The sequence below is a fragment of the Rhinolophus sinicus genome, chromosome 18 (genome assembly GCF_057876585.1).
Source record: "Rhinolophus sinicus isolate RSI-liver-muscle chromosome 18, RSI-T2T, whole genome shotgun sequence".
Lineage (NCBI taxonomy): Eukaryota > Metazoa > Chordata > Mammalia > Chiroptera > Rhinolophidae > Rhinolophus > Rhinolophus sinicus.
The window spans coordinates 110,493,688-110,512,448 of record NC_142518.1 but is presented as its reverse complement, the minus strand read 5'-3'; the positions used below and the strand labels follow the sequence as shown (position 1 = coordinate 110,512,448).

Sequence of the window (18,761 nt, the reverse complement as noted above, 5' to 3'; positions counted from 1 at the left end):
GGAGGGACCACTGTTTGAGTCATGCCTGGAAAGGTGACTGTAGAAATCCCCAGTTCCTCCAACCTCATTTTCCATTGCAATATGGTGACCCAGAGCTGCTGAACTAGGGTCAGCCCCAGTTACCAGGCCAGCTGGCATAGCGGCTGTGTCAGCTCGGGAAGAATGAGAAAGGAACCTCTGTCCCCAGCCACCCTGCCAGACGGCAGGGCCCATTGTGGGCCTGTCCCTTTGGGGCCCGGCTCAGGGCAGGCTGCCAGGCATCAGCTGGCTTGTGGCCAAGGTCTGGGCACCTCTCTCCGTTGTCTCTCCCTACTTTTCTTTTGTCTCTTTTTTTTTTAAACGATATAAAACCTGGACCTTTAGAGCCATGGGTTTTACATGATAAGGTATTCCCACTACTCATGAGGGGAAATGGAACATTGCTTGGTTTTATAGCACACATTTCCATTTTCCAAATATAATATTAGATGCTGGGAAAGGAGAAGAACAATAGATCCCCCTAGTGCTGAGTGGAGAACGGGCTGAAGGGCGTTGAACCAGGGCGAGGTGGTGGCAAAGTCCCAGAATATGCAGCTGCTCGGGCTCCCAAACCAACGCAGAGGTAGGGCTCTCGAGCCCGGAGGCTGCAGGGAAGCGAGAAGGGGAGGAGGAAGAGCGGCCGGCTCAGAGCTCGGGGAATTCGATAAGGAGGTCAGGCCTAGGCCTGTGAGACGCCCAGATGCGGCCCTGGCAAGGGGTGCAGCCTGGGGACCCAGGTCCCTGTTCTGTGTGATGGGCCCAGCGTGCCCACCTGATGGGTGCTCACTGCTCCCAGCTGAGACGGTGGAACTAGGGACAGTCTGAGCCAGAAGAGAGAGCGAGAGGTCACACCCAGGTGTCCTGGGTGTGGCCCAGTGGCCAGGCCTGGGAGCCCAGGGACAGGGGTGTGAGCTGGGCCACCAAGCAGTGGGGGTGGTGCAGGGCAGCCAGGAGACCCCAGGGGACGTGGGCAGAAGGTGGGGTCAGGAGGGGTGCCGGTGGACGTTAACCTGGGAGGTCATGCACGCTGGTGTTCCCCGAGGTCATGGGGGTGGTGGCTCTGATCTCAGCCAAGGAGAGAGTGAGCACGAGAAAGAGGGGGGCTGGAGCACAGTCAGAGGGGCCCCCATTTCAGGGTTGTGACAGAGTGACCTGATGATCCCTGAAGCAAATACTGCCATGTGGCCTGGAAGGCTGAGACCCAGGAAGGGGGCTTGCCTCCTGCACCCCAGCCTCAAGGACACTGCCTGCGCTTTGGGGCTCTTGGATGATCAGGGAGGAGCTCTACAGGGAGGGGCTCTCCTTCTAAGGAGCTCCCTCCAGTCCCCGAAGCGTCTGGAAGCCACTCCTCTGCTGCCACCAAGTGGCCACGATGAGCCTGAGGCCTGGGAGCCCTGGGAGCCCTGCCCCTCCATGTAGGCAGCAGGAAGCCCCCCTCCCACCGCAGGCGTCTTCTCCATGGAGCGACTGCCCTTCTCACTTGCCTCCCTGTAGCCCAGTCCTGGCCCAGCCTGCTCACCATTCATATAGCCTGCCTCCAGGGCCCCTGCGGCCCCCCAGGGCCAAGACCTCCTTGGCCTCCTCTGGCTGTAGCCATCCCGGCCTCCAAGGTTTAACAGAGCCTCACCTACCCTCCTGCCTGCATCAGCACCCAGGACTCAGCTGGGCCCTTGCTGCTTCCTCCTTGGCCCATACCCAGCTGGCTGGTCTCCGTGGGGGTCTGCCTAGCCTCCCCATCCTGGCAGTGTCTGTGCCATCTGCTGTGCAGACTCTCACTCGGCCACTCTGAAACCCTTTCCCTGGGCCCTGCCACCAAAGCCATTTCTGGATTTTAAACAAGAAGCCATCACGGGGCTCAGGCCTCCCCTGCCCCGTGCTTCTGCCTGATGGCAGCCACTGCCCCTGGGCCTTCCTTATACCCTTTGAGGGACTTGTACTTGTGTTGCACATGTTTTAAGATGAAAACTTACACAAATAATAATACCCCACTCTGAGAAGAGTACTGAGCAGGAGAACAGCTGGGTCTCAAAGCACCCATGTGCAGCCGTTCTGGATAGTTCCATCTTCACCCGTCACCCCCAGCCTGGCCTCATTGGCACTTCTGTAAATAAGCTGACTTGGACCAGAACATCTACAAATAATACATCTAAGGCCCCAGGCCTTACATGTATGACTCAGCTTTGGTTCGTTCAACAAATATTGCTACCAGATTGTAGGGCTCCTTGGCCCAGGGAATCAGGCCAGAATGGCTCCTTGTGCTGTGCTGCTAAGAACTGCTTCACGCTTTACACCCCTCCATCCAGGCAAGTGGCTTGGTGGAAGGGGAGGGCGGGCTGGTTATGATGGTGGGGAAATGGCCGTGGCCAGCAGCCTGGGAGTCCAGGAATGTCACCTTCCTTGGTCTGTGACACAATCCAAAGGAGCTCCAGCTTCCTGGCAGCGTCATGCAGTCCCAGCAAGCCGGGTGGAAAAGTCTAGAGCTGCCACTGTAGACACCTCCCAGGAAGTAAGGAGGGGACACCCAGCACCATCGGAGCACCACTGAACACCAGCCAGGGGCCAGCAGTAATGACGGGGTGGGTGTGTGTGTGAATGGTTCCATTTGGAAGGAGACGGCCCTCAGGTCTATGCAAGGGCAACACGGCTCTACGACCGAGCTTCGCTGTGTGGACACAGCCCTCCTCTGCTCTGTTCCTCAGTTTCTCCCTGGTCCAATGAAGGGAAAGGCCTGGCTCTCGTGTCCCCGGAGGTGGTCCTGCCATCCTCAGCAGCACTCTCTCCCCCTGCTCTCCCAGGCTGCTCTTCCCACTGCCCCCTTTCCTGAGCATGTTGCTCTGTCTGGAAGTCTCGCCCCTCCCCTCAGCCATCTGCTTCCTCCCCGGCCAGACTCCAGGTGTTCCCTCTCTGCACATAGTGGTCCCAGTCTCCTTGGAATCTTGGGACATGTCATCGCTGATGACCTGTGACAGGCAAGCACAGCCTTCTGAATTGTGGGTCTTTCGTATGTGATCTAGTGTGTGAGTGCCTATCTCCTGAAGGATAGCCCAGAAGCTTCTCCTCCCTCGTCTCAGCACCACTCAGGGCCGCTGGTAAACATGCACATGCTCAGTCTCATCAGCAGGGTCAAGGTGGCCCTGCTTCTGACATGAGGTAGGTGCCACTGGAGAAGCCCTGGGAGGAGAGAGAGGGTCCCTCCCTGCCTCTGGCAACCTGCACCTCCTGTGCCTTACACACTCCCTCCGGGGCCTGGTGTGCTACAGCGGCCACTGGCGCTCCACTCCAGGACCAGCCCTGGCAGCATCTCCCTCCCTGCAAGATCTCCCATCTTTAAGGACCCACCACCCTCCCTATCAGTCCTTCAGTCTCCACTGTGTTCAGCTTCTGCCCTGTTTCTTTTCTGAAAAGGTCTCAGGAACGTTGTCTGCATGTGCTGGCTCCCTGCCTCGCCATCCCACAGAACCTGCTCAAGTCTAGGTCTCCAATGACCCCCCAACGTCAAGGGCCCACTTTTACTGTGACTGTGCTCCACGGCCTTCTTCCTTCGACCACATGGCTCTCACAATTTCCACTCCCTGCTTAACCCCTTCCTTTCAGTCTCCTTTGAAGTTTCCTCCTGCCGATGCTCTAGCTGCACACCTTCCCCAAGACATCGCTCATATGTCATATGTCCAAACAACAGATGTTTTTGGAATCTCTCATGCCAGGACCATTACTTTGAGCTCTCCATGCCAACAGCCACCTACCTACTTGACATCTCTATAGGGATGTCCTGAACCCCACTTGGCCCCAATCAAACACTCGACTGACAACTACCCTGCTTTGTTCCCCAAACCTGTGTCCCCTTAGACTTCTCAGCCCTGGGATGGCAGCGCCATCCACTCACTTCTCCAAACCAGAGCCCCGGGATTTGTGCCGGTTCCTCCCTCTCCCTCCATCAGTCCTGTTCAGGTCACAGCTGTCGAAGTTCTAACTGCCACTCTCTCTCACTTGGTGGAGGCAGAGCCTGAGGCAGGCCTGGAGGCCAACCAGGAGGGGGCATTCCAGCGGGCAGGACAGAGCCTCCATGTGAGTGCAAGGGGAAGAGGGTCTGATCTGGGGTGTGGTGGCCATGACCCCTGGAGGACCTGAGGCTCTGCCATTGCCCAGCTTTTCAGACTCCTGTACATGGCCAGTTTGCTCTATCTATAACTCTGACAGGAAGTGGTGTGCCAGCCGGGAAGGCAGGAGAACAGGGCAGTTCTCTCCTTGCATTTAAGTCCAAAGGCCACACTGTGGAGCCCAGATGTAAAGAAAGGCTGCCCCTCCTTCCATCCTGACAACCCAGGCTGCTCCCAGAGGAGTGGGTGGCTACCTCGGGCCGCACAGGGTCCTCGATGCCCACGACAGCTATGCAGGTGAGGTCACCCACAACTTCGGTCTCGTTGTCCCAGTCAGGCTCCTGGGTGGCAGAGAAGTCCCGGTAGGCAATGCAGATGGTGCGGAGGCCATCACAAGCCATTGGCTCAATGATCTTCTTCACCATATCATCCCGGTCCCGAGGGCGGAAGTTGCGCAGTTCGCCATTGCTGTTTAAGATGTTGGTGCACCTGGGGAGGGCACAGAGCAAGGGGAGCCCAGCTAGCTGAGAGTGTGTACGGCCTTGGGTCTGAGCCACCATCTGACATGGCAGAGGCTTCTCCAAGGAGGGAGGCACTCTGTTTGTGTGGGACCAAGTAGTCTGTTCCCCACCAATTCCTGGAGGCTTTGGAGGGAGTGCAACCCTGCCCACACCTCGACCTTGGACTTCTGGCCTGCAGAACTGGGAAAGAATAAATCTCTGTAGTTTTAAACCATCAGGTTTATGGTCCTTTGTTCTGGCAGCCCCAGGAGCCGGAAACTCATAGGCTGCTGTAGGGAGTTGGGGTATATCACTCTTGCCCTGCTGGGCTTTAGTACAAGAGTGTGACACACTGGAAAAAACTGGATGCTGCTGAGCCGGTCACAACAAGGCAGCAACTACAGCACAAGCTCTGGTGACCCTGGAAGCTTCACAGAAGGGCCGGAATGGGGAGGGCTGGCAGGATTCAGGTATGGAAGAGGAAGGAGCCCAGGAGCCAAGGGCTCCAGAAGCAGGCATGCTGGAGGAGTGAAGAAGGAAAGAGGAGCTGGTTGTGGAGGCGAGGGGGAACCGTGATCACAGTAAAAGCTGGCATGGATTTACTTGTGTAATTCTCACAACACTTGCGGTAGGTAAGTATTCCTGCTATCTCCATGTTACAGGGGGAAGTGAGGCCCGGGGCGGGGGAGGAACTTGCTCATATTCACACGGCCAGTAAAGAGCGAAGCCAGAGTTGGAATCCAGCCCAGTGCCCAACTACAGCCCTGTTCTGTGCTTCTCCAAGTCCAGCTGCCACACCCACTGGGACCCATTAGGGATGGCTTCAGGGAAGAGGTGGCCTTTGCACCATGGTCAGGAGGCTGTCCATGGGCAAAGTTTCACGGAGAGCATTCTGGGCGGGGACCAGGACATGGCCAGTGGGGAGCATACGCCGTGGTCCTGGGGATGCCGGGAGCCTTGTATATATCCTCCTTAGGACTCCATCCTGGAGGGCCCAGAAGGTTGGCTATGAATGTGGAGGCACAATCAGGTCAGGTCTTAGACAATGGCTCTATAGTAAGTGATTGGCCAGGTGGGGAGGGGCGGATGGCTGGAGCTGCTGCAATACTGGGGAAGAGAGGCCAGAGCCAAGGGGAGGTATGGAGGCTGATCCTGCTTAGAGGCAGAGCTGCACGCTTTCCCCTCCATTTTTCTGACAGTTTTGTTGACATGTAATTCCCACACCACACAATTCAGCCTTTAAAAATGTACAATTCAGTGGCTTTTAGTGTAGTCACAGAGTTGTGCAACCGTGAATCACCACAGTCAACTTTACAGCATTTTCAGATCAAATGAAATATGGGCAAAGGAGCATGAGGAGAAGCTGGAACCATCATGCATTGCTGGTGGGTGCAGCTGCTGTGGAAAACACTATGGCGGCTCCTCAATAAGCTATTCACAGAATTACCACATGACCCAGCAATTCCACTCCTAGGAATGCCGGGGGTGCCAAAAAAATGTATACAAGTGGACACTTTGGTCAGCGTTGCTCAAGCAGTAGTTTGCCATAATCAGAAGTGTCTGGACACTAACGGTAACCACTTTGAGCACCTCTTGTCATTGCAGAAGTCAAACGTGACTTGTATTCATCTCTTTTTTTTTTCTTTTTAAAGATTTTATTGGGGAAGGGGAACAGGACTTTATTGGGGAACAGTGTGTACCTCCAGGACTTTTTTTTTCCCCCCAAGTCAAGTTTTTGTCCTTTCAGTCTTAGTTGTGGAAGGCGCAGCTCAGCTCCAGGTCTAGTTGCCGTTTTCTAGTTGCAGGGGGCACAGCCCACCATCCCTTGCAGGAGTCGAACTGGCAACCTTGTGGTTGAGAGCCCACTGGCCCATGTGGGAATCGAACCGGCAGCCTTCGGAGTTAGGAGCATGGAGCTCCAACCGCCTGAGCCACCGGGCCGGCCCCTTGTTTTCATCTGCTGTTATCAGCATATATTGAGTATTACAATTTTGATAGTTTTTTTTCTTTCTTAAAATGTGTATACATTGTTTTGGCACTCTCTGTATGTCCAAGAGAACTGAAAACAAGTGTTCAAACAAAAATGTGCATAGGAATGTTCCTAGCAGCATGATTCATAGTAGCCAAAAGGTGGAAACAACCCAAGTGTCTGTCAGTAGACAACTGTGGTTTAGCCATGCAGTGGAATATTATTTGGCCAGGAAAAGGAATAAAGCACTGATTCACGTTACGACATGGATGAACCTTGAAAACGTTATGCTGAGTGAAAGAAGCCAGACACAAAAAAACTTGGGTACAGGGTTTCTTTTGGGGGCGAGGATAGCGTTCTGTAGATGGATGGTAATAATGGTACACAAGTGTGAATGCACTTAATGCCACTGAACTACACACTTGCAAGTAATGAAAAAGGCCAATTTTACGTTGTGTCTATTTTAGCACAATAGTGATACCAGAAGGCCTGAGTCCTTCAGCTAGCCGCTAGCCCCTGGCGTCCCCAGCCCTGGGCTGTCTCCTGTGACCTACTCACTCACTTTTTTAGCAGGATCTCCGAGGCACCCTTGCTGAAGAGGCGGAAGCCGCCGTCAGGCATGCGGATAACCGTGCTCATGGACTTGCGGACCGAGTTGAAGGTGTACACTTTGTAAAGCTTATCTTCTGGAATCTGCTCCCGCACAGGCTGGAAGTCCTGCTTCAGGTCCAGGACGAAGCCCAGCAGAGCACACTCCGTCTTATTGCCCACTTGGCGCCGGAGAGCACCTTCCTTCTCTGGAGGCTGTGAGGTGAGGCGGACCAGCATGGAGCTGGGGGCCCAAATCCACCCTCCTTGCTACCCCTGAGGCCCCAGCCTCACCACGATCACCACATCCCTAGGGGGTGGTGGCAGAGAGCCGAGGAGGGCCTCCAGTGTGGACTAGACAGGCAGGTTTCCCACCATTCACTGGGCTTGGAAGGGGCTTCCAGAACCAGCAGCCAGGGTGGGGGTACTAGGGCCAGGAACGAGGGGAGGGTGACCAGCACCCCAGGGACCATTATAGCTCTGGTCAGAAGTTCTTAAGAGAGCCTAGTGAGCCCCTGGCGACAGCTCCCGCTGCACCCCCGGCCGGGCCCCTTCCCTCGCCCCAGCCCCACTCTTGGCTCACTAGAATTTTGGTGGTGTAGGCACTGTTGATGGAGATGGCGTGGACCAGGAGGTCAAGGATCTTGGGGGTTAGGGCACTGGGGGCCGGAATCTCTTTGTAGTGGGTGTCCCCGAGGTAGGACTGCACCACGGTCATACGGTTGGTTGTGAGCGTGCCCGTCTTGTCTGAGCAGATGGCTGTGGCATTGCCCATTGTCTCACAGGCGTCCAGGTGGCGGACCAGGTTGTTGTCCCTCATCATTTTCTGTAAAGGGCACAGGGGGCATGTATGATCTGCTGTGCCCAACCAGCTTTCCATGTGGCACTAATAGTCTGGGGGGCCTCCGGCAGCAGGCACCCTCAGCACCGGGCTGACAGCGGTGCCCAAAGCCACAGCTTGGAGTGGCTGCAGGGTGGTGGTCAAACCTAGGCAGCAGGCCTGTGAGGCATAAAGACTCTCATCAGACAGGCCAAGTGGCCAACTCTGGGAGGCCACGCTCCTCAGAGCTCACCCTGGGCCTCCCTGCTGCCCAGGAACACTCCCCTACCCATGGTGCCCTCTCAGGTCACCTGCTGGCCCTGCGGTGCCCCAATCTCTACCATGCTCTGCCCACTGTCTCCCAGTGGGATCTCTGCTGATCACCCTCCCTGCTGCCCCCACCTCTGTAAGCGTCACCCACTCCCTCAATTCCCTGGCTGGCCCCCCTGTGCCCCTTGCCCTCATCCTATAGATGCCAGATATATTCCACTGCCCGCCGGCTTCCTGGCTCATCTCACTGTGCCCAGGAAGCCGGGTGGGGAAGGATTGGCCAAGTTCAGCTTTGGGTCCCAGCTCAGCCTCCCTGCTCTTCCCCGGAGCACTGGACTCCAAACTTCCTCCGGTCCTCACTGCTTCCAAGGTGCCTACTGCCTTCACACCCCAGTTTTGGGGTCTGTATCCTGGTGTCACGGATGCTCAGTACTACTGTATGTCGGATTATTACCTTCACAGAGTAAGCTAAGGAGATGGTGACAGCCAGAGGCAGGCCCTCTGGGACAGCCACAACCAGCACAGTGACACCGATGATGAAGAACTTCACAAAGTACTGCACGTAGACCGGCGTGCACTCTGCCAGCCACACCCGGCCCTCGATGACGAAGGTCTCAATCACAAAGTACAGGACCAGGATGATGACCGTGATGGCTGACATCACCAGCCCTGCCAACCACAACAGAGGCCACAGCGGGTGGGGGAGGAAGGGGGGTCGGCAGGGGCAAGAAAGGGAGAAAGCAAGAGGGTGAAGTAAGGGACGCTGCAGCTGGCACCAGCTTGAGCTGAGTCCAGGGAGACGCTCCCTGTCCCAGGCCTTATGGAGGGTTTAGAATCCATGCCCACCCTGATGGCCATTGCCCACCCCTGGCCTGTCCCCTTGCTGCCTGGCCCACACCACCTGGCACATCCATTTCCCACTTGTTCTCCATGGCCCAACCTCATGTCCAGGAGACCCAGTGTCCTCTCCTGACCGGGGGCGCTGGTCTGCCCCTTTGCAGCTCTCACCTGCTTTCCCGATCTGCACAGCCAGTTTGGTGAGCTTGCCCTGCAGGACCGACTTCTCCTTCTTGGGCACATTGGCTTTCTTCTTCTCCCGCTCTTCCATCTCCCCACCCTCCGCACTCTTCAGGGGCTGCATTTCCATGGCAACTGCCCCATCTTGCTTCTTAGCTGCACACAGAGGAACGCCACAGCCAAGTTTAGGGCCCAGTAGCTGGGGTGACAGCTACATGGGGCTTTCATAGGGAAAGACATGCCTCACCATACGAGAGGACATAGGGTTCAGGGGGTGTCTCTGATTTCTGAGTGCCACACAGCACAGGGGCTACCTCCTCTCCCTCCTCTCTCCTTGGTGGCCCAGACCCTCCTGGGAGGGATGGAAATGGTTCTCTCGGGGCCGCACAGGGGAAGGGAAGACAAACACAAGCACGAGTAACTTAGGCACACAGACAGGGTGGCCAGTCCTGGAATGCCCCAAATTTCAATACCTGAGAGCAGAGGCCTGGAGCCCAAGGAACATTCCAGAACTCTGAGCTGACTGACATATTGGCCCACTGGTGGCCAAGCCACCTCCTTGCTTCCCTCCGAGAGGCTCCCTGCGCACTCCTCTCCTGCTTCCTGCTCAGGCTATTTCCTGCCAGTCTCTTGACTTCCATCAGGGCCCCACCTCACCACCAGTGGTCTCCTCAGCCTGCTCTTTGGTCGCTGGAGGCTATTAACTGAGCGAGCTGTCCCGGGCAAGCCTTGTACCGCTCTCTCCTCTTGGAACTACTCCTTCCATACTCACTTCCAGCCACCTCCCTGCCTCCTCTCTGGAACAGGCAGCCCCCTCATGGCTTCCCCAGTTGCCCTGTGCTCCTGATAAGGTGGTGGTGGTGGTGTGTCCCCCACCCTGCCTCCATCACCTCTGTCACCTCACACACACTGTGGCCTGTGGGTGTCCAATTGCACTGCCCCGTGTGATCCTGTCCCTCTCCCACCAGGATGGGGGACACCCAACCCTGCCACTCATCTTTCTGCCTCACTGCTCTTGTCCTTACCCAATGGGGCTCTTGGTGCCCCTGACACTATCTCTGCATGCTTTCTGCCCCCTTGCTGTGTTGTCTGCGCCCTCTTGCTGCCAGTCTTCCCACCCATCCCTTCTCCCCTTGGCTGCCTGATACTACAAGGGCCTCAGGCCACAGCCCATAGCCTCAGAGACACTCAAGGGTCCGCTCAGCTGGGTCACTTTAGCCTCGTGTCCCACTGACTGTCACTCCTTGTCCCAGCCCAGGGCCCCAGCCATCAGACTGTCACCCTGCCCTAAATGCCTTCCCAAACCCAGCTATGCTCTGAATTCCGGTTTTCTTGTCTGACCCTTTCTTTGGTCCCTGGGTCCCACGCTGTACTTGAGTACTGCCCCCAGGTCCGTCTCTCTGGACTGTAATCTTCCTGAGGGATGGGACAGTGCTTTAGCTACCTTTGCATTCCCAGTGCCTACGACTGACGAGCCTTCATTCCAGCCACAGAGGCTTGGCTCCCAGCAGGCACTGGGGCTGAGAGGACAGCAGGCCTTGGCCCCTTGGATGGCTGCCCCACAGAAAGGCAGCTGAACTTGGAAACCCAAAGACTTGGTTAGTCTTTGGGCAAGTCATCCTCTCTGAGCCTCAGTTTCCTCACCAGGATGCCTATTGAAGGGTGATCTTTACACACTCCTGGCGGGGTCTGCAGAGAGGTCACCCTGCCCCACTCACCTGGTCTCTAGTGCTGCTCCTACAAATGAGGCAGGCGGACCCCCACCCCATGCCTCACCCTCCGTCTGCCACCACCCCCCTCCCACCCCACCCCGAGTACGGGGCTTGCATTACCTTTGGTCTGGCTACTCTCCATCGCCCCATCCTGCTGCTTGCCTACAATGGAAAAGGAACGACAGACACGGAGACTTGAGAACATCCACATGGCCTTGACACATGCACACGGGACAGCAGGTCACAGACAGCGCAGCAGTGAGCACAGGGGATAGGTGGGAGAGAGGGGAGGATGGCCCTGTCCCAGGCTCATGCTGATGCCCTCTCACCGGCTCATGGGCGCCACGAGCACTTGGGTTTCCTGAGTGAGACCCCTAGCCAGGGCTCCCCATTGGGCCTTGACCCCAGCCCTCCAGTGAACTCCCAAAGCCAGCCCTGGATGGACCCTGGGTTGCATGTGACTGTCAGTGGGAGATTTCTGGAAGGGCCATCACCACAGGGAGTGAGAGCTGCCAGGTGTCATCCCAGCTCTACCACCTTGAGCAGTGCCCCCAACCGCACCCCCAAACCAGCACGAAGAGTTTACCTAGATGGTTCTCTTCTGGCCTAGAGATCAGCTTTCTCTATAGCATGGCCTGCAGTTAGATCTATGTATATTTTAAAGGGACAAAGGCGAGAGACTCTAGGAATTTGTCAGGCTCTGGATGCCTGGCAGGGTGCTGAGCACCGAGAGCTGGAGGGAGAAGCAGGAATATGGGATGGGTTGGGGGCTCAAGGGTGGGTGCATCTGAGGGCAAGGACCTAGCCTGCCTCCTCCATTGCTCCTGCAGCCAACAAGTGTTACTCAAACTTCCCAAGGCCAACGTAAACTGTTGGTCAAGCCCCTGGTTTCCAAGGGCAGGAAGGACTACAACTCTGGAAGGGCCCAGGAGACCTGACCGGTGAGGTGACTGAGGCAGGGAGCTGGGAGCTATGTTTGGGGCCCGGCTCTGTACCCCAGTTCCTCCTGGGGGCCACATGTGAGGCAGCTGAATCCAGAGATGACCAACCTGGGGGCAGGAGGGGCTTGTGGGCTGACCTGTCAGCTACCACTCAATAGCTCACGTTACTGGGGATCCACGAACACAGACAGGATGCCAGGTGGCTTCCGGGCTGTGGGGTCTGGTCTTGGTCTGAGGGCCCCAGGGAAGAGGGAGGGGCCCTCTGAGGGGTGTGGGTTAGGTCCTCTTTGCCCAGGACCCCTGGGGGGTGTTGCAGGGAGGTTCAGAGGTGAAGGAGAATTCTGGGGGGAGAGGAGACACCTGTAGACACATGGTGACAGTACAGCAAAATGAAGGGTTGTTGCTAGAAGCCCTGGGGCTGCGGAGGCCCAGAAGAAGGACACATCCAGAGGACCTAGGCTGTAGACAGGGCTGCGGGAGGCCTGCAGAGGAGGGAGGGAGGTTTGGGATGAACACTACAGGAAGAGGAGGACGGCGCCCCCCTGGAGAGGGACAGGAGCCGCGGGAGGGGAAGCAGGATACCCCAAGGAGAAGGGTGACTGGGAATCAAGGTCATAAGGCAATAAACAGATGAGGGGGAAGCAGGTGTACAGGGATTGTGTGCCAATAGATGGGGTCAGGAGGCAGTGAGGGCAAGGCACTGATTGTCGCCATATTCCTGTCTCCACAGTGGTCCAGGGCCTTGGGCTGAGACCTCAGCAAGGGCTCATGGGTGCTGCTGCCCCCTCCCTTGAGTCTAGCCAGCTCTGCTCCCTCTCCAAGGCCCGCTTAGGGTTTCCCTCCTCCAGGAAGCTGACTCCTAAGTAGCCCAGCCTGGGGCGCTGGAGAAGGATGAGTGGGGAGAGGATCTGAGGCAGGGAAGGACCTGGGTGCGGGCTGCAGGGGTTTTATCAAGGTCGAAGAGGAGGGGCCTAGGAAGGAGTGTGGAAGGGGTGCCCTGCCAACTAGCCATGAGGGTGTCGATGGAGGACCAGCAGGCAGTCAGCTAGGCTTCCCCAGAGAGAGGCATGGGGACTCCAGCCCAGCCCAGATGAGGCCCAGGGCATGTCTACCCATCCACTCACCCACCTGTGGACCCCAGGGTGCTTACTGTGGAGAGACACTGGGCCAAGTCCTGCAGGGAGTGGGGGCTGGGTGTGGCGAAGGTAGATGAGGGTTCATCCACATGCCGGTTGGCTGTAAGGGGTGGGCCTGGCCAGCTAGGAGCTGGAAGGTACGCACAGAAGCTTCTAGGCAACAGCAGCTCATCTATCTCCTCCCTTAACACCTCCAGGAGCAGGGTGGTCCAGGGCTGGGAAAACTAGTATGTCCTTCCTCATGCTGACCTGTCCCCGTGTTGCTGGGGCTGGGCAGACTGATGCCTCCTGCTCTTCAGGCCCAGTGACCTTGACTGACTGAGGTGGGGCCAGTGACAGGCACTCCTCTGTCCCCTGTCCAGCTCACCAGCCCCGGCATCTCGCTGATTCTAGGGGCCCTGGCTGCAGGTCCGGCACATGTTGTCTGTACATGTATGCAGTTCCTTTGTACTTCTAGTGCACCCTGGTGGATGCTCTCAGAGGTGAGGCACACATCTAGCAGACTCTGCTCCCCACCTAGTTTGACGACAGGAGCAGCCTGAGGGGAGACCCGGGTCAGAGCAAGGTGAGTCGTGAGCAGGTGCAGGCTTGCGTCACAGAAGAGAATGGGGTCCTGACCTGAGGGACCGGGACGGGGGTGTGTATGCTGAGGGCACTTCTGAGGACTGGAGGGGACATGGCTATGGCTGGGGCTCAGAGCAGAGGCAGGAGGAGGCCAGGGTGGCTACAGAGCTGGGTTCTCAGAATACATTTTTCCCTCAATACTGCTTTTCCTTGGAGTGAGGGACCCTGCCCATCCCAGCTTCCTCTGGCCCTGGACGTCCTTTGGGGTCCCTTCTGCTTGAGATCCCTCTACCTCTGGCTGTATGACCTGCATTCTCTGGCTGCTATGTTGGCCTGGAACCCTCAGCCCTTCAGCGTGGCAGTTGAGCACCCCTTAGGGTGGGCACAACCCCCGCCCCCAGCAGCATTCTCCTAAGCTAGGGTAGCTGGCCCCAGGCCATCTGATCCCATTCCTACTGAGCGAGGCAGGGCACTCCCCCCATCCTGGTAAAAATGTCCCAAAGCCTTTGGGAAACAGCCATCTGACGGAAGCTATCCTTACACAGAACTGGGGGACCACTGACCTGCTGCCTGGGGCAAAGACCCCAGAACAGGGATCCCTGAAAGGAATCAGAAAAAAGGTATGTCCTCCCAGCCCCCGAGGACTGGCTTTTCCAGAGCCAGAGCCAGAGCCAGAGCCAGAGCGGGACCAGGGCGTGGGCCAGCAGGGGACTGCCAGCAGGTAGGCAAAGAAGAAGGAGTGAGCTGCGTAGAAGGGGGGCCACCCCTCATGGGCGCCGGGAACTGGAGGTCAGAGTGGCCTTACCTTTCTTATCCTTCTTCTCCTCTTCCTCTCCACCAGCTCCAAGCAAGGTAAAGATAATGCCTGTCTGGGAGTTCACACCAACGGCTGTCACCACCATTCTTCCAGAACCTTCCATGACATGAGTGCCTGGCACAGCCAATACAGAGAGACCGAGACAGAGATTCACACCGCCAGGTAGGAGACATGCTCAGCATCTACAGGTTCTGTCCCAGGAATCCCAGAAGCAGGGACTCAGCGTCTGGAGGCCCGTGGAGGCTGTGTTGACCCCAAGTCTAGGCTGAAGCCTCATCCTTGGCCTGGAGCAGCTACTTGCCCAGAGGCATGGGGTGAGCAGTTCCCAGGGCACACCTGGGGCCTCCAGCCTCTCTGTCCTGTTTTACACTGCATTTGTCATTGGGATAAACACTGGGCTACGCCAGAACCTTCCGGAAAGGAAACACTGTTCTCATTGGCTCTTCTCGAGGGTCTGGACTGCAGAGGAGCATGGCACTATGCTGATTCAGAGCCAGCCCCCACTTTTAAGGGCTTTACTCAGGAAACCAGGGGCCCTCCAGGGGTGGGAGGGCCCAGGTCCTGCCCTGAGACTGGAGCGGCCACCACCATGCCTCCCACAGGCTGCTCTGGCCTTGTAGAGGGTAAAGTCTTCAGACTCCCTAACCTGAAGGACTACTTGGGATGGCCCTGGTGGAGGGGGTTGCTGGGCCAAATGGCTTCCAAGGGTGCTGGGCTGGTCCAGAGGATGTAGCCAGCCGCATCCTGGCCTCCCCACGGGATGGGCCAGTGCCCTGAGGCCTCACCTGAGAGCAGCATGGGGTCTTTGTCGGCAGACTTGCGCACATGGTCCGACTCTCCTGTCAGGGAGCTCTCATCAATCTTGAGGTCATTGCCCTGGATGAGCACGCCGTCCGCAGGCAGCAGGTCTCCTAAGGCCGGCCAGGCAGCCAGAACCACAAGATATGGGTCCAGACACCTTCCTCCCCGCTGCCTCCTGCCTCATCCAGGGGAGGTCCCATCGGATGTAGGGCCCTCTTCCTTCGGTCTCCTCCTTTCTGGAGAGATCCACCCACCCCTAGACTTGTGGTCCAGCTGCCACAGAGTGGGGACAGCAGAAGCATCCTGCAGTGCTGGGAAAGCCCTGGACAGGCCGTGGGGACAGTCCGTTTCCTGGGGCCTTCTGCCCACGCTCCCAACCTCCAGCCTCCCACAGGTGAGGGCACGCATGATCCTAGGGAGAAGGCCTGCCCTGGGGGTGGGGGTGGCGTCTCCACCAGCGCACACTCTCCCCAGAATGGGAGCTGAGCTTCCTTCACAGAGGGGGTGGTGACAGGCACACTCACCATACTTGACCTGGGCGATGTCCCCCACTACCAGCGCCGCCACTGGGACCTGGAGGAGCTGCCCATTCCGTATGACTGTGAACTTCTGCTCCTGCTCAATTCGGCTCTGCAGGCCTCGGAACTGCTTCTCCTTGCTCCAGTCATTGAAGGCTGTGACCAGCACCACGCAGATGACAGATAGCAGGATGGCTGCCCCCTCGATCCAGCCAGCCTCGGCTTCCCCTTCATCTTCTGCCCCAGCTGACACATTCCCGCACGCTGCACCCGAGGACAAAAGGAAGTACAGAAGTGGTAGAGGAGTCACTCCAGCTGGCTCCTTCCTGCCACTGGGGTAGGGACATCCTGTGACCCTCCCTCACTGCGGGTTCCATTCCTCCCCTCCTGGCAGCCCAACTGTGCTGCTGCCCTTGTTCTGCCCCTTCCTGCCAGGTCTTCCCTCACGAGCCCTCTGGGCCCTGCCCCTCACCTTCGCTCTCCTCTCCAGGCGGCGCATAGAATGAGAGGCCCAGGGAGACGATGGCGGCCACTTCCAGGATGATGAGGGTTACGTCCTGCAGGGCTTCCCAAACCAGCTGCAGGAAGGTCTTGGGCTGCTTGGGAGGGATGAAGTTCTGCCCATAGATCTGCCTGCGCTTCTCCAAGTCATTGGCATTGTCGGCCAGGCCTGCAGGGTGCCCGGATAGGGAGCAGAGGCATAGAGATGATGAGAAAGGCAGCCCACAACTCTGCTCCTTCCTCCCCTTCTCCCGAGCATGTCTGTCTGTCCTTGTGGACTGAAAGTATCCAGAAGGTGGGAACTGCACTGGCCTGGCCAACGCTGGGGGCATGTATGTGGGAGTGTCTGTGTGGCGCCTCCAGCTTCCTGGATAGTGCAGGCACATAATCACAAGAGAACTCGGAGCCCCTAGCATGAGGAAGGGCTGGACCATCCCCCTGATGCTCCCAGGGAGGCCTAGGGACTACAGTGGGTCCCTCTGAAGGGATGTTGTCAGTCTTCTAACTCCATCGAGCAAGGGCTTGGAAACTCATGACGCCCTCAGCCCCGTGCTTTCATGGCCAACCCTCCGGAGAGGAGACAGCTTCCTCTTTCCTAATGCCTTCCCCAGACCCCAACCTCCATCCCTGAGCTGGGGGTCATGGCGAAGGGTGCGACGGGACATGGGCTCCTCACCCTGCCCACAGGCCCCCCCCCCAGCCACTGCACAAGAGGCAATTGTCTGTAAGGCTAATGGGATTGTCAATGGTTCATGTTCACGCCACGGTGTCCTCAGGCCACCAAGCAGAGGACAAGGAGGATGACGCCTGGGGAAACCAGTCCCAGTGGGGAAGCCCCTGTGGCCTCAGCAGATGAGGCACTGTGATGTGGGGCTGAGGGGCTGAGAGGGGCCTGACCCAATGGCTATAGAGCCCCGGGAGGCCCCTCCATATCCCAGGCAAGCTGCTGTGTGTGGGCTGGGAGGAAGGGCGGGTCTGGTCCACATAGGGGCTGAGAATCAATAGCCACAAAGGGGGACTTGGAAGCAGGGCCCTTACTTCTCTTCTGGGAACAGCCCACTTCCCACCCAGGCCTGTGCCAAAGCCTCCGGGTCTTTGCCTCTAGAGCATGAGTCTCCTGAGGCTCATGCTTGAAAGTACTGAAGGTTTCCTTCCATGTGGGCGCAGCATCCCAGCCAGTGCCTCCCAGGCCCAACACCCACTTGGCCACCTTCCCCGGAGGCAGGCAGATGGGACAATGCAGTCCCCTGGTCCCACCCTCAGCTCTCAGGATTCTGCTTCCTTCCAGGTACATCTATCCACCACGCTAGTTGGTGCTGCCATTGTCCCCCAGCCTTTCTTGCTTCTTTGCCCCCAAGTGCCCAGCCCCACACTGACACCTGGTGGACCGATGGCAACTTGCAGTTCCCAGGCCTGAGTAGCTGCCACTCCCACAGCCTCCTTCCAGGACAGGCGGCCACCAAAAGGGCCCAGGTTACAGCCCATTGGGTGCTCTCAGCCAGCTTGGGAAGGCACACAAGACCCGGCCTCAGAGGACGCCAGAACAAGAAAGTGCTAAGTGTGGTGCAGGAGTCAGGAGGAAGGAGGGCGGGTGTGCAATGGACAGGGAAAGATGGCTTCTGGGGAGGGGCAGGGTGGGGCCGTCCGAGGTGGAGGGACTGACAAGAGTAAAAGCCCACAGACAGCACAGCCTTGGCGCGTCCCCCGAGCTAGGCGATGACCATACGCTCTCCTCCCCACCCAGCAGAGCAGCAGCTGTCCCTGCCCTTCTCCCCCTGGCCTTATCGTGCCAGCCGACTGGGGCTCAAATTTCTGGAGTCTGCAGCTTTCTAGTTTGGTGTCTGGGAGAAGTTCAGGACCTCAGCTTCTAAGGGCTGGGGGCTTGTGTCCTACTCCTGACTGGGGCCTGTGTCCTTGAGCTACAGGACATAGGGAAGGTGTGATCAGGATTAGGGAGGCACTTGAACTGAACCCGGGTCTCCCAGACACCCAGGGTCTCCCCTCCCTCTGCCCTGGGAAAAGGCACTGATCTTGAGCCCGCAAGGGGGACAGCCCTGCTCCCCCCTCACCCCCAGAGCTCACGTGAATCTGCATCCTGCCTGCTGCCCAGCCTGGGAATACCCAGCTTGTTCTCAAGGGAAGCTGGGCCCTCAGGGGGCCTCCTCACCAGGAGTTTGCTCCCTCCCTCCCTCCTTCCGTCCCTCCCTTCCTCCTCCCTCCCTCCATCAGCCTGTCCCTTGGCCTTGGTTTGCCCTTGATGCTGCAGCAATGCTTCTCTCTCCCTTGCCCTAGACCAGCTCCAGGCCTTGGCCTTCCTGTGGACTCAGGAGTCCTGACAGCTGCCGCCACTGAAGCACTCACTTGTGGGGGGAAGAAGCAGCTGCAGCCCCTCTGGTTCTGAGCATGCATGCACTGGCCCAGCAGGCTACCAAAGGGCAGCCTAGGTCCAGGGTGTGGGGGCAGGGGCCATCGGTTGGCATGGACACAGATGG

The 18,761-nt window shown here is 57.9% G+C and overlaps 1 protein-coding gene across 12 annotated transcripts in view; it reads right to left on the bottom strand.

The window, feature by feature from the left end:
* The window catches only part of ATP2B3 (ATPase plasma membrane Ca2+ transporting 3), a 69,083-nt gene that overhangs the window by 28,489 nt on the left and 21,833 nt on the right, over positions 1-18,761 (bottom strand). For 7 of the 12 annotated variants that reach the window (XM_074323939.2, XM_088794946.1, XM_074323931.2 and 4 more), the window contains 10 exons: positions 16,241-16,438; positions 15,775-16,032; positions 15,235-15,360; positions 14,438-14,563; positions 11,112-11,153; positions 9,271-9,435; positions 8,717-8,931; positions 7,756-7,998; positions 7,147-7,388; positions 4,370-4,604 (listed from right to left, as the gene is read on the bottom strand). In XM_074323939.2, coding sequence (XP_074180040.1) covers positions 4,370-4,604; positions 7,147-7,388; positions 7,756-7,998; positions 8,717-8,931; positions 9,271-9,435; positions 11,112-11,153; positions 14,438-14,563; positions 15,235-15,360; positions 15,775-16,032; positions 16,241-16,438 — 1,850 coding nt within the window. The remainder of the gene's footprint in view (positions 1-4,369; positions 4,605-7,146; positions 7,389-7,755; positions 7,999-8,716; positions 8,932-9,270; positions 9,436-11,111; positions 11,154-14,437; positions 14,564-15,234; positions 15,361-15,774; positions 16,033-16,240; positions 16,439-18,761) is intronic. The other 5 variants (XM_074323940.2, XM_074323936.2, XM_074323938.2 and 2 more) reach the window with 1 other exon arrangement.